Here is a 13,380-nt window from a genome sequence, read left to right on the forward strand (position 1 = left end):
TCCTTCCCTCAAGGGCTTCTCTCCTGGAGCTTAAGGGGTGGCAAGTGGGCAAGCTGGTCTTTTCTGATAGCTGGAGAGCTCTGACTCACACTGTCGGCCCAAATCTGCAACACTACAGCCTCTACTCCTGTGTTTTCTTTCTCAGTAGCAATCACAACAGAAATGTTTGTTTTAGTACCTTACGGCTTACACAATGCTTTCACAATTATTCATTTTGTGTCCACAACAGTTAGACCGTTATTTATGAATCAGAAAAGGTGTCTGGAGGTTTTCTGACTGATTTCAAGTCATATCCAAGTAAGTGGGGAGGTGGGCCCCAAAACCGGTGAAGCTCACCTTCGGGGCTCGTGCCTGGGCCACGTTAACATGGCAATAAAGACAGACACACCTCCGCGTCCACCTGCTGAAATGAAAAAACCCTGCTCTCGTCCCTAAAGCACCAATGCCTGAATGATCAGTTAACTCCACATGCAAAGAGCAAACAAATCAATGTACATAAATAAGGATCAAATATTAAAAGTTTATTAACATCTACCAGAAAGGTAGTCTCTTAGTAAAAGGTGAAGGATTTATACGATCTGAAGAGAAACCAGAGTATAGAAAGGTAGTCTCTTAATGAAGCCATTCCCGAAGTGTAAATTTGCCATAAATAAACATTTATTTCACTTTGATTGACTAAAATCATTCTGTGATCACGTACTACTGTACTCACTGACAGTTCCAAGGTCTAATACATAGCTTTATCTTTCCTCTTGAGCTTAAGGTTTAGAGTTGTTTTTTAGAGACTGTTATTTACAGTCTCTTTGTAAAAAGGCAGTTTTCAGTAGCAGAAAATCCTGTGTTTCACGGTCTGGTATTACAGTTCCCAGTATACCTAAAACATGTCAAATCAAGATGAACAGGGTAACAAGATGTCACAGACTAAAGCAACTTCCCTTTGGCCTGCGGAAAAGATCTGTACCTTTGTTTTTCAAAAGTCTAACCTCTAAGGCAACTGGTTTTTAAAACCCTCAAAATACATAAATGTACTTAAGTGTTCTAAGTCTAGTCTTCACTAGATGTCCCTTTTAATCATCCCTTCTATGAGCCTCTGTGTTTTTCCCTGTGAAAAGGATTCCAGGAAATAAGTTACTGACCACATTATAATCTACTGAACGTAACTGTACCTTCAGTAAATAGCTCATGGAATTCTTGAGGCTGGTGATGTCTGTATTGTAACCTGACCATTTAATGGGTTGGGTTTACATAATGTATCTAAACTTTTATTGCAATCTGTAATTATTTACAGGAACAATCTTACAAACCTTGAATATATTTTATATATCCTCTTCTTTAGCCTTTCAAATGGGGCTTAAGAGAGAGAAAACTGCATCACTGCACTGCTTTAATGATTTAATAATAAATCAAGCAGACCTTTATCCACATGGATAATGAAACTCTCCCTAGGGAAACTGTGAAATGCCTACGGTCATCTTCCAGGTTCCCTAGACTGGACCAGTATAAAAATTATCCCAAAGATGATGTTATTCAAGCCGTTACCATGGAAGAACTAAAGTCAGCCCTTTATAATTTAAGTTTGCAAAACTCTGATACCCTCCAAGACCAAAAAATAATCATAGTAATTTTCTTGCTACTGTCTAAAGTTTCTGGCAGACTTTAGTGTTTTAACCTAATACCTATGGCACATATAATACACACTAAATGCTATATATTTTAAGCAAATTTTTACATGTAAGATGTAATATGTTGACATATGATACCAGAGAAGAGAAACTGAAAATGCATGACTTAATAAAGAACCTTTCCCACTTAAGTACTTTCTTTTGTAACTTTTCCTCGTTTCCAACTTAGTTACAAAAAGTAAATAAATACTCCCATATTTTTCATTTCACTGATTTGATGCCAATAAGAATCAAAGGATGAAGATACCAGTCATCAGTTAACAATTACACTATAGGATGAGGATAAGTATTCAGATGTACCTAATGTGTCCAGCTAAATGCCTCAAATGCTATACATTTACTGATAAATAACAGCATTCCAAATTATGGACAATTATTTTATAATGATTAAAACTTGTAAACTATATCATACTAGGATACATTAATCAGCACAAGTAAGTTTTCATCAATTTACATAAAATTACTTAGTCTTAATAGAAGTTGTAAAATTTGGTAACAGAAAATTTCTTCAATACCTCTGAATACACAGAATCAAAAAAAATTAATCACATCCTTGCAGCAAATGTAAAAACCATGTGAAGTTGAATTACCCTTGCAATAATGCAATTGTTTTAATTCAGACTTTCTTATTTACAAGGTTTTAAAAACAAATATAAATGGAATCCATATTAAAGGTGCATTATCATTAAAGTTTACATTAAAAAGAAAGATATGAAGTCATAATGAGTAGTGTCTCATGAACCTCTCTAAGGTCCCAGCACTACCTAAAGTGGAATATAACTTTTAGCTCTGAATGGTAATTGGAGAGTTAATGTATACATGAAGAAAGTGCGGGGGCTGTTTGCAGAACAGAACAATCACGTCCCATACCTCTGTGTCGGCCAAGATGGCATCAATCAGGATGTCTGCAATGATCACAGGTAAACCATTCAAGAGAGAGATTACTATGCATGCCAAATGAAAAGCAGAGGAGATATCTCTACCTCCTATAATTAGTCTTTGACAAAAAGGAACTGGAAATCTCCAGGGCCTTCTACGATGCCACAGATAGAGCAGCTCCAGACGGCTCTTACACAGAGCAATTCATCTGTTTACCTGACGACCATGCGAGACACACAGGGCCGGAATGATTCCCAAAAAGTTACCTTCTCCCCAGAGATGTTCCTCCGTAAGCCACCTAAAATGTTTTACCTTCTTTCGTCTAGTTTCCAGATGTGAAGCTGAAGAACTTTTTGGCAATAACGAATCTGTAGTAGAGTATACCAATCACTTGTTTAACTTTTATTAAAAAAACAAAACAAATAGAGCTCTACAAGGCATCATCTTTGACAGAGTTGCAGAAACTCCTGCTTACTGGAATTGTAATGGATCCCCTCCTCCCCACGAATATGCATGATGTCTCTATGCACAGGGACATCATGCATATTCACGATGTAACGCTCACACGCATTACTCACGTGTGCACACAGGCCCTTAGAAAAGTCTGGCAACAAGACCCTTCCCATGGGAGCTGACAACCTGTCAATCATCTTACCCTTTCCTTACGAGCCTTATCAAACGCTCCTCAGAACTCCAAGACACCAGCTCTGCTTTGGTGGCAGTGAAGGGCTAGGACCTGCCCACCCTCCTCCCTTTCCCCAAAGAGCCATTACACATGTACACATTTCACACAGCAACTGACACAAGTTACCCATCGCTTGAGATGTGTGATCTTCCAGAGCACAGGCCACTCGGTGGGGAAGGACTGCCCTCGTGGGGCAGCCACAGAAATAGGCTTCCCTTTGGGTTTAAAGGGTCAAAAGTTGGTACCACGGGGCAGGGAAGAAAGGAAGGGAGCAGAGGAACACCCCCATGCTGTGGACCTTATTCCTAAGGGCTTTCCAGGAACTTGAGTAAATTTTCTTTTTAAGTACATAATTCTCTCTACTAAAAACAGCAGTGACTTCTTTCTCACTGGAAACAGCCACCCCTCATATGAAATCTTTGAAACATGATCTGGCGGCTGAAACTTTTCGTCAGAGCTGTCTTCCCAAATCAATGCAGTCAGTCTAACAGTAAATTTGGCCCAATGTTTAAATTTGTCCTCAGTTTTGGTTTCCCTTTCAAAAATATGTAAACAAATGAGGATCAGGAAATCTCTGCTTGTAAGAGAGGTCTGCGTTCAGGCAGGTACAGGGCAGGCCAGGAAGCAGGCACGGGGGCTCAGTCACTCTCAGACCCCTCCTTGTACTGGGCCCGGATGGCCTGGCCGTTCTGCAGGGGCATCTCTTCATAGTCGCTCCTGTTACAAGAGAGGCCTCTGATACCATTCGGCTTTCGACAGCACTGGGTTTATTCTCCTCTTCACACTGACCCGCCGTCCTAACAGGAGCCCGTTTCCTAGCCTCACTCTCTCCACTTCTGTCACCAGCTGATTCCTCCCACCCCTCCGGCCCCACCCATCACCAGGGTGTCTGTTCTTCCAGAAAGAACTGCTCTTCCTGTGGTCACCACTCACTCAGGTGCCCAGCAGGAAGGGCCACTACCCACCTCAGCCTGAGTAACGTGACAGCAGAAAACCAGGGGATCCCATGACTCTCCCAGGTGAAAGAGACCGATGATACCTCTGAAATCGTCTGAGAATGGTCACCAGCCTCTCCGGTAAACACGCGAAAGCAGGCTGAGCGCTCGCCCCGGGGCAGGCTTCGGCCGAGGTGGGGACTTACCCGTATATCACATCGTCGTCCGAGTCGTTGAGCATGGAGAAGGCGGGATTGTCCTTCAGCTGGGACTCTGAAAACCAACAAGCATTCTAACGTCACTAGCCCAGAGAGGCAGGATGCTGTTCTAGAAGAAGGGTGGGAGTCAGAAAGGGCTGGATTCCAGTCCCCGCTTCCCCGTTCGCCGCCTGCACCTGCGTGAGCCGGACAGGTCCTTCTGTTCCCCGGGGGGCGCCGCGGGAAGACTGAGCGGGAGCCCGGGGGGAAGGGCCGCCCGGAGCAGCCAGCGGGCGGGCTCCCCGCACCCCAGGGTCCCGCAGGTCCTCACTGGGAGCAGGGCCGGGAGACCTGGTCTGCCTGCCGGGCCTGCGCACAGCTGCCGGTCCACAGCCCGTCAGCCGTCACCTCCGCCTGGACCCTCTGTGCACGTGCTGAGAGCCCCTCCATGGGCAGCCAGGTGGCCCTGCCGCCCCGGCCCCAGGGAGTTCTCACTCTCCTCACCCCAGGGCAAGAGGGCTGTTTTGGTTTGGTTCTTTTGGGAGGTGGGGCGGGGTGTGCGTCTGGCTTTCTTTTGAAGGTCACGGCACTCATTTCCAACAGACTTTATTTCGCAGGGCTGACGGACACGCTCGTGTCAGGACCCATGGACACACTCCGTTCCTGCATCTTGGGCTGTAAGGACACAGCACCTGCTGGGCTCCCCCTGCGGCTCAGGGCTCACCATCCGAGCCCGCCTGGTCTCTCCGCTAAAGAGGGAGCCGGGGAGGTGGGGCCGGAGCTGCTGCCCAAGCTCCCTGGTCAGCGACCCTGGCCGGCGGCTTACCGTACAGGGCGTTCTTCGAGGGCGAATACACAAAGGCCAAAGTGTAGAGGTAAAAGTTCAGCAGGCCGTAGAAAGATAAGAACTCAGCTGGTGACACTGGTCAAGGGAAGCAGCAGAGCTGGGACACCGTCTATCTGGACACGTCAGCCGGCCCCTCCCCCAACCGTGAGTGACTGCTAAGCATCAGCCAGGACCCCGGGGGCCACACCCAGACATCGGGCACCACAGGGCAGGCCCACGGCCGGAAGGCACAATGCCTTTTCAGGGGCACCCGGTAACCACAGGTGAGCCGCGCCCTCTCCTCTCCATGGAAGCCTCTGGAGGTGGCAGGACCTGATGAGAGCAAGTCGCAGGCAAAGGGCAGGAAGGTGAGTCAAGAATAAAAGGAAGAACTGGATCCAGACTCTCAAACTAGTCCTTTTTAATCTTTTCTGGATTACACACCCCTCTGAGAATCCGATAAAAGCATTGTGTGAAATTCAGTCACAAAATCGTGACAAATCATGCATCGATTCTAAGGATGTAAGTAAGAGAAGAGGGATGAACCCCAAGGTTCCCCTGATGGATGCCATCACTGAAAGCGGGAGTGGGAGGCACACACTTGACCCGATTATGCCTCCAAACGAGGAGCCTACTGCCAAGGCAGCGGGGCCTCAGGGACTCGAAGGAGGTCCCACTGCTCACAAGCCCTCCCCGGAGACACAGGTGTCAAGTGCAGCTGGACACATCTGGGACTTGGTAAGGGATGCCATCTGGGGAGAGAGGACCCTCGAATCAGGCCTCGGCCTCTCCCCAGTGCCCTGCAGGGAGAGGTGGGCAGCCCTGGCCTGACCCGAGGCTTGGATGGTGAGTGGACCCGCTGCAGTCCCTGCCCCACAGAGAGGAGAGGGGGGCGTGGAGGGTGGGGGCAGGCGCTGGGGCCCCTGGGCCTCTCATTCACACGGACGGGGGTGAGGCCCCCAGGGCATGCCTCTTCCTGACTTTCACAGGCCTGCAACGCTACCCACCCCACCGGGGTGTGTGCCTGATGCCCGACGTCTTCCCACGAAAGGATATAATTCTGGTAGTGAGTTGACAGTTCAGCTACAAAGTTGTCTTGTAATACTTGTGCTCCGAACCTTAAATAAAGGATGACGATGCTGAAAGAGAAGGGGGGTGGACAGTACATAAAAACATACCAAGAAACAGCACTGGCTGCATATAACTTGCCACATTCACTGTCTAGTCATGATTTTATCTGCATGGAGACTCGTACACGTGCACACGGCCCCTCCACTGGGCTCCTGGTCTCAGATCCAGGGACGAGGTCAGCAGAGGCCGACACAGCCCTCGTTGCAGCCTCGAGTCCAGGTCCCCTGGCATGTGCTCCCCCTCTGCTCTTACTCAGTTTGTGCCGTCTGGACCATCTCCTCCAACAGACCACCAGCCCCCGGGGAACAGTCTGCCCGTCTTGTCCTCTTCCCCCCGCCGGGCAGTGGTTCACATACCTGTCCGACACCTGCCCACCAACGCATGTGCCGACAGAGGGTTCTGGTACAGGGGAGCCCACTTCCCCTCCCTGGGGTCCAGTCTCCACTCCAGCCAGACAGTTTAATAAAATGTGAACCAGGTCCCTTCACCTCCTGGCTTAAAACCTTGCGAAGGGTTCCCACCACCGAGAATGGAACCGAGACTCCTCACCACGGCCTGCGAGGCGACCTGACCTCCCAGTGGCCACCCTCCCTCGCGTCCTCACGCCCTGCGACGCCGCTGTCCCTGAGCCCAGGCTCCAGGGTCCTACTTCAGGCCCCAGGCCCCCTGCTCAGAGAGCCGTCCCCCACAAGCCTCAGCACAGCAGCCATGGCCCTCCTGCCATCGTCCATCCCTCTGCTTTCATTACGGCGTTTAGGCTATTTTTAAATTTTTTATCACTGCCCTCCCCCACTGGACTATGAACGCCATGACAGAGAGGAACCTGTCTACCCAGTTACCAGTGGAGGCACTTCCTGGGTGTCTGCTGCATGAATGAATCCCCTTGAAACTCAGACGAAGGAAGACCCCAAAGCGCAACAACTTCTAGACAGACGCACAGAGGTCACCACAAGGAGGCAGCAGCTCCCAGCCCGTGGACTGCGGCAGCCTGAGGGCGAGGCTGTGTGAGGGGATGTGAGGGCTGCTGATGTGTAAAAGGAGGTGAGGGTGTGCATGTGAGGCTGCACCAAGGGCAGCAGAGAGACTGAGTAACAACACGTGAACCTCTGTTTTCAGGTGAATTTAGATGCTGAATAAAACCAAGCTCGTTTTGAAGACCAGGCCAAGTTCACATGCTTTGCTGAGGGAGGCACACAGCTCCTGCAGGGGCGGGTGAATGAACCCAGATGCCTCCAGGATCCCCCATCCAACAAGGCTGGGACCCCAGCACAGTGGTGGAAAGCCGGCCACTCGGAGCCCGGAATGGCGCCCACCGGGGAAAGGGCTTGAGAGCCACTTATTTGCCATCCAAACAACCGAGAAAGAAATGCAGGTAACTAGATGTTATTCCCCGTCGGGATTTTGATTTTAGGAGAAAGCGACAAACCAGAAACAAGCAAGCAATTATCTGGAATTCATTCAAAGAGCCGGCTTTCTGCGCTCCCTCAGGCCGGCCCGCGGACCCGGGAGAGTCCTCGGCATCTGCTCTGCTGCGTGGCATCTCCTGCCCGCTTCCCTCGAGCAGCAGCGTGTGTGCTTCAATGATGCCCGCCTACAGTCCTGTCTTTGGGGCAGCAAAAGGACCCCAGGTGCCAAGCACGTCACCCAGGATTCTAACTCTCTGACTTGTCTCTACTGCGTCTGCTGCCTTCCAGGGCACATGTCAGAGCAAGGGGGGAACCCGAGCAGCGCTGGGCCGCGGCTTCGCCAAGCTCTTCTCTCCCCTGGCGCGAACAGCAGAACGTGCTCCCTCAGCCACCACACGCTCAGGGCCCTGCCAGGGGAGGAGGCCTCAGACCAGAGGACACAGCTGGCTAGAAGCACCCTAAAATTAACCCCATAAAACGGGAGAAAGACATTCATGATGGTAAAATAAAAACCCACATTTTGCTTCTTTTAAGAAATAAAGTCTTCTTACCTAATGACAAGCACTACAAAAGTCAATGCTGTCAAAAATTTCAACCTGAGATCTGAAAAAGAAGTAAATACTCCCATTAAATCAGCAAATTGGAATTAAATTCCACTGATCCCAGAGATCTTAAAAATAAAGCCAGACCTTCTGAACAAAACCCTTCTTCCCTCTGGACTTTAAACCTGTTAGGACCTGAAGCCCAGGAGAAATGCTGTCTCACCTCCCCGGAGGCCAGGAGGGTCTCCCAGCGAGGCCGTGGCCACTATTATTTGCTTGTGACAGATTGCGGGAAAGGATCCTATGACATCAGGTGACTTGTCCCAATTCAAGGACGAGGAAAACCACCCCTGCCACTTTGTAAGTTGTGATTCCAGAAGGATCCAGGCAGCTCCAACAGCCACACTGGCACCTGGGGCCCCAGCTGGCTTCCACCCCACAGGCCTCCCTCCAGCGTTGGCCTGAAGCACTGTCCAAATGGCCCCGAGTCACCCCTGCAGCCCTGGGCTCCCTGGGGCTGAAGGTGCTGCTCCAGCCCCTGGGTCTGCCCTCCGGCTCAGGCCGTCATTCCCCCCAGCCCGCGCCAACGCAGGCAGCCCTGCACCAGGGGGGTCTGAGACCAGCGCTTACCTACATAAGGCATGTGACGCAGCTCGGAGCAGGCCCGCACGATCAGGAACAAAAGGTATAAGATGTACATGGCGGCCACCACCATGAAGAAAACCTTCATTCCCTGGAGCGAAACCAGACGGGCACTTGAATGACAACAGGGTCTCGGTGTTGCTTCTCCCTCCGATAGCATAAGCAGGAAAGCCAGAGCTTTCTAAGTGGGACCCGGAGCCCTGAAGGCCACAGCCTAGAGCAACACAAGAGCACGCTGCTGCCGCTCTGACTGTCCTCATCCCGGCTCAACCTCTCTGTGAGCGCAGGTGGCCAGCTCACCCCAGGAGGACACCCCGGCCCCTGCTCGTCAGACGAGCAAACGCCTCCATGACACACGGAAAGCTCCGAGCGTGGGGCCTGGAACGCAGGAGGTGCTCAATAAACGGCAGTGGCTCCTACTTGTCCCTCCCCGGGATGAGGGCCTGGCTCCCTGCCCTGCTTAGGAAGACAGTGCTATGTGTCCAAGAAAGCATCCAGGCCTGGATCTCAATTTTTCTGGACCTTGGTTTTCTTTTCTGGGAAATGAGGGGTTGAACTAGATCACCTAGAAGACAATGGGTCTAAACCACAGATGAACTTTCTATGGACCTTGCCATATAACCAGTTGGCAAGTTTGTATCAACAGCACAATTTAAGTTACAAAATTCAGCGACTTTTTATGACAGCAGTTAAAAAAAAAATTCCTCTGGATTCATTAACAATCCTTACCTGAAAATTTCCTGTGTCAACTCGATACTGGTACATTGGATCGTGTAATTCATTAATTCTAGAAATATGATGTTATAAAAAAAATAGGTTAATAATTAGTTTACTTTTTATTTTATACTTTCTCTCACTTGGCTTTTTAAAAAACTTACTAACATAAAACTACTTGCTGACCAACGGTAAAAGATTTTTAAAAAGTAATCCTAAAAAAAAAAAAAAAAAAAAAAAAAAAAAAAGTAATCCTCTATTTATGAGAAATCCCAAATTACCTATTGAAAATGCACAGAACACTGCTAAACTTACTGTCCACAGTCAACAGTATTGTGAAGTACAGTATTTATCATTAGGAAAATCCCTATACTAGTTCTCTCTCCATTTTAAGAGCTGTTTTCCAGGCACCTTTTCAACGGCATATATGGGCACCAGGAAATAGATGAGCACACAAAGAAAGCAATAGAAGTAAACATAAACTTCTAGGAAGCACGTTTCAAAATGACACTGGGCTGCTGAGACGACAGGCGGGTGGGAAGAGGGAAGCGGGGACGTGTGCTGAGTCCTATCATTACTGTGTCAGGTGCCAACATCATACCCCTGAGATGGGACTAGTTTCTGCAGAAAATCCTACTTGGGTGAATCAGGTTGTTACTACGTTAGGCTTCTGCGGTGGTGCCATTTTACAGATGGACAAAAATACTAAAGATCAACCCTGGGAGCTGGTATAAGGATGGAGAGGTTTAAAGACACAAGCCAAAGGAGAAACTTAAAACATCTGGGGACACTGGCGAGCCAGGAGCCGACCTGAGCGTCATTCCTACAAATGAAGTCTCTGCCTCTCCGAAGGAGCAATCTGAAAAGACGTGGTCTTTTTCGTTTTCCACCTTAGACTAGAAGAATCGTGTCCATCTCTATATGCCATTCAAGCAGAAATGAACCCTCAGTTTAAGTCACACTACCAAATCATGAAACACTGGGTGACAGATTCCCTTCTGGATGAGTTCACAAAACACAGTCAACTTTGGGTCTGTCCACCTTGTTAAATGCTTTCCAAGACTGAAGTTTCACACATAATAAAGTTACTCACGTCTGCCATATTCCGAGGGTAACACAGGCCAACCACAATAGTCCAACAGTGAAGCATTTGGGCAAATAGAAAGTCAAGCACTTCCTTTCTCCCTTAAAAAAAAAAAAAGAAAAAGGAATAGAGAAGTTAGTAATTCTAGCAAACTATTACCCCCTCACAGACCACAACGGATCATAGATACTCCCATCATTTCCACACAGCACACACTCTTCTGTTGACTATGAGGCTGAAGACAGGTTCCCAAGGACAAGTTCACCCTAAGGTTATCACCAGAGTCTGGAACAGAAGGACTGAGTCCCCCACTCCCTCCGGAAGCGCTGACGGCTCACCTGCACCCGGATTCCATGGTACACGCACAGCCAGAAGAGCAGCAGGGCGCACAGGAACACAGACTGGAAGAGGTCGTCCAGCATCCCCGGGAACCAGCTGTTCACCAGGAAGGAGAGGGGGAAGAACGGGTCTGCAAGGCAAAAGGCAGACAGGCCTGGGAAGGCAGACTTGCCAGCACCCGGCAGGGCACCCGGCCCCGTGCGAGGGCAGGGCTCATGATCGCTTTCCCCCCCAGCCAGAGCCATGGGGAAGCTAGCGAACTAATGGCTGTCTTGTTTTTCAAAACACCGAAAAGCCAAAGAACAGATTGCTCCAGGAATGAGTACTGAGTGCCGTCTGCTCGCGCCAGCCGCTCCTCCCCGCAGGCCTGGCGCTGCAGCTCTGGAAGCAGATGCTTTCTGGAGCAGGGCACGAGAAGCAGACAGCACTGCTGCCACCCTCAGCCAAGTCCCAAGACGGTGTCTGCGGCCCTTCTGGGTTTTAACCTCCAGGCAGGGGGAAAGCTGCAGGCACCGCCGCGTCCTGGAGCAATGTCCCTCGGGCCACAGGGCGCTACCACCTGTTCCTTCAGGGGCCCCCAGGCCACCCTCAGGATGCCTTTCAGCTTTCAACGTTAAAGGGGAAAGCGCCGAAGTAAAAATGGCACTTACCGTTGTAAAGTAGCAGCAGAGGCAGGAGAATGGACATCCACTTCTGCTCGATGCCCCAGTCTCGCATGGAAAATTTCCGGAGGGAGTGAGCAAACAGGCACTGTGAACCAGACCAGGCCCCCAGTCACCGTCTTTGCCCACCCCGCCGAGCATCACCTTACGTCTGTCTTCCTAAATCAAAGGTCTCCGTGCCAGCCAAGACCTGATGAGCCAACCCCTTGCTGAACCACCAGTGACAACTGGGAGAAGACGGTGAACTGCTGCAAAGGAGCCTCGATAAGACGGTCATGGCTGTTCTCACAGGGGCAGGAGGTGACGAGGAATATAATGGCCATAACCCCCCTGGCCCCCCAGCCTCCTTCTGGGCAGGCTGTTTCTATCAGGCTGGCTCCCACTGAGCCGCAGGGAAGGACCTCCCCGGGCACAGGCCACAGGCTCCCAGAGGTGCGACTTTCACAGATGACGCCAGCTTCTAGGGAGGCACCAGGGCTCCCAGAGGAAAAGCCAAGGAATGAGGCTTATAGACAACCACGGTCAGACGATGTGCTTCTTTTCAAACACCTCCCTGAAGGGGCAGTGGCCCATGGGAGAGGTTTCTTTAAACTCTAAAACATCATACAATTTGTGATTTTTAAGCCTGGAGTCGTTTTGTTTTTTTCTGCAGTCTAACATAAGCCAATAATTTCCCAAGCAGTTTGGACTTCCTGGGCTGATGGACCATTTCCCCCAGTCTGTCTGTCAGAATCAGGCCCATTTCTCTTGTTTGAGAACATGGGGCCCTGGGTACCAGTTCTCTGGGCCCCAGAGTACGGCAGCAGAATCCCAGGCAACAGAAATCCTTCCAGGAACAGCAAGGACTTCTGACCAAATATAAACAGCGGTTTTCCGCTTTCCTTTAGTGAGTTCACCAGGGGAGGCCCCGGCCATCCCAGCTCTCAGGGTACTCTGTGGCCGTGTCCTGCCTTCCAGCCACACCCAGATCACCACCGCCTGGCACTTCCCTCACACGTCCCCTGTGAGCCCGTGTCCTTCTGTATACAGCTAGTCTGCGAAGCAACAAGTTCCTTGGGGGGCAACTGGAGCGGCCACCACTGCTAAGAACAGACGTCCTAAATGTCACTCCCTCCACGTCAGCACAGGGCAGGCCGCTGACGGGGGCAGGATACCACCCTCCAGGCACACTTCCTTTTCCTCCAATTTATAACTTCCCACCTTCACTGGCTGGGCCTCTGTGGGGACTGCCTGTACTCTGTGGGTTATCACCCCCCAAAGACACGGTGCACCAGTGGACAGAGACCTCAGACCCCAAATGAGCCGAAAGCCTGCACGTCCAAAGCCCCTCATCTGCACTCTCCTGAAAAAGCCCACAGACTGCAGGTCTGGACCACTTTTCCAAACGTAGAAGCCCAAGAACGTGCCGTACCTGCACTCAGAGAAGGTCATTCGAACGAGGCAGAATCCCTCCACACAGGTTAAACGGCAGTTCTCACCGCACCCGCATGAGAATTCACTTACAAGTCAGTGACCTGTAATTACCGCGGCGCTATGCAGTGCTTACTTACTAAAGACGCCCCAGCGTTCTCGCAGCACAGCACCCCAGAAGAAATACAGGACATTTAGTACCATCAGGTCGGCCCACTGGATGGAGTGTCTCAGAGTGCAGGTAAA

At 50.2% G+C, this 13,380-nt stretch overlaps 1 protein-coding gene across 4 annotated transcripts in view; it reads right to left on the reverse strand.

Annotated features, from left to right (window-relative positions):
- Positions 1–500: 500 nt before the first annotated feature.
- The window catches only part of TMEM181 (transmembrane protein 181), a 69,343-nt gene continuing 56,463 nt past the window's right edge, over positions 501–13,380 (reverse strand). For 3 of the 4 annotated variants that reach the window (XM_032651296.1, XM_032651297.1, XM_032651298.1), the window contains exons 8-17: positions 11,713–11,812; positions 11,062–11,192; positions 10,733–10,824; positions 9,655–9,712; positions 8,914–9,016; positions 8,293–8,344; positions 6,261–6,343; positions 5,205–5,294; positions 4,388–4,454; positions 501–3,963 (exon numbers count right to left, since the gene is read on the reverse strand). In XM_032651296.1, coding sequence (XP_032507187.1) covers positions 3,885–3,963; positions 4,388–4,454; positions 5,205–5,294; positions 6,261–6,343; positions 8,293–8,344; positions 8,914–9,016; positions 9,655–9,712; positions 10,733–10,824; positions 11,062–11,192; positions 11,713–11,812 — 855 coding nt within the window. In that variant the 3' untranslated portion in view covers positions 501–3,884. The other variant, XM_032651295.1, reaches the window with a different exon arrangement.

Source organism: Phocoena sinus, chromosome 12 (assembly GCF_008692025.1).
Source record: "Phocoena sinus isolate mPhoSin1 chromosome 12, mPhoSin1.pri, whole genome shotgun sequence".
Taxonomy (NCBI): Eukaryota; Metazoa; Chordata; class Mammalia; order Artiodactyla; family Phocoenidae; genus Phocoena; species Phocoena sinus.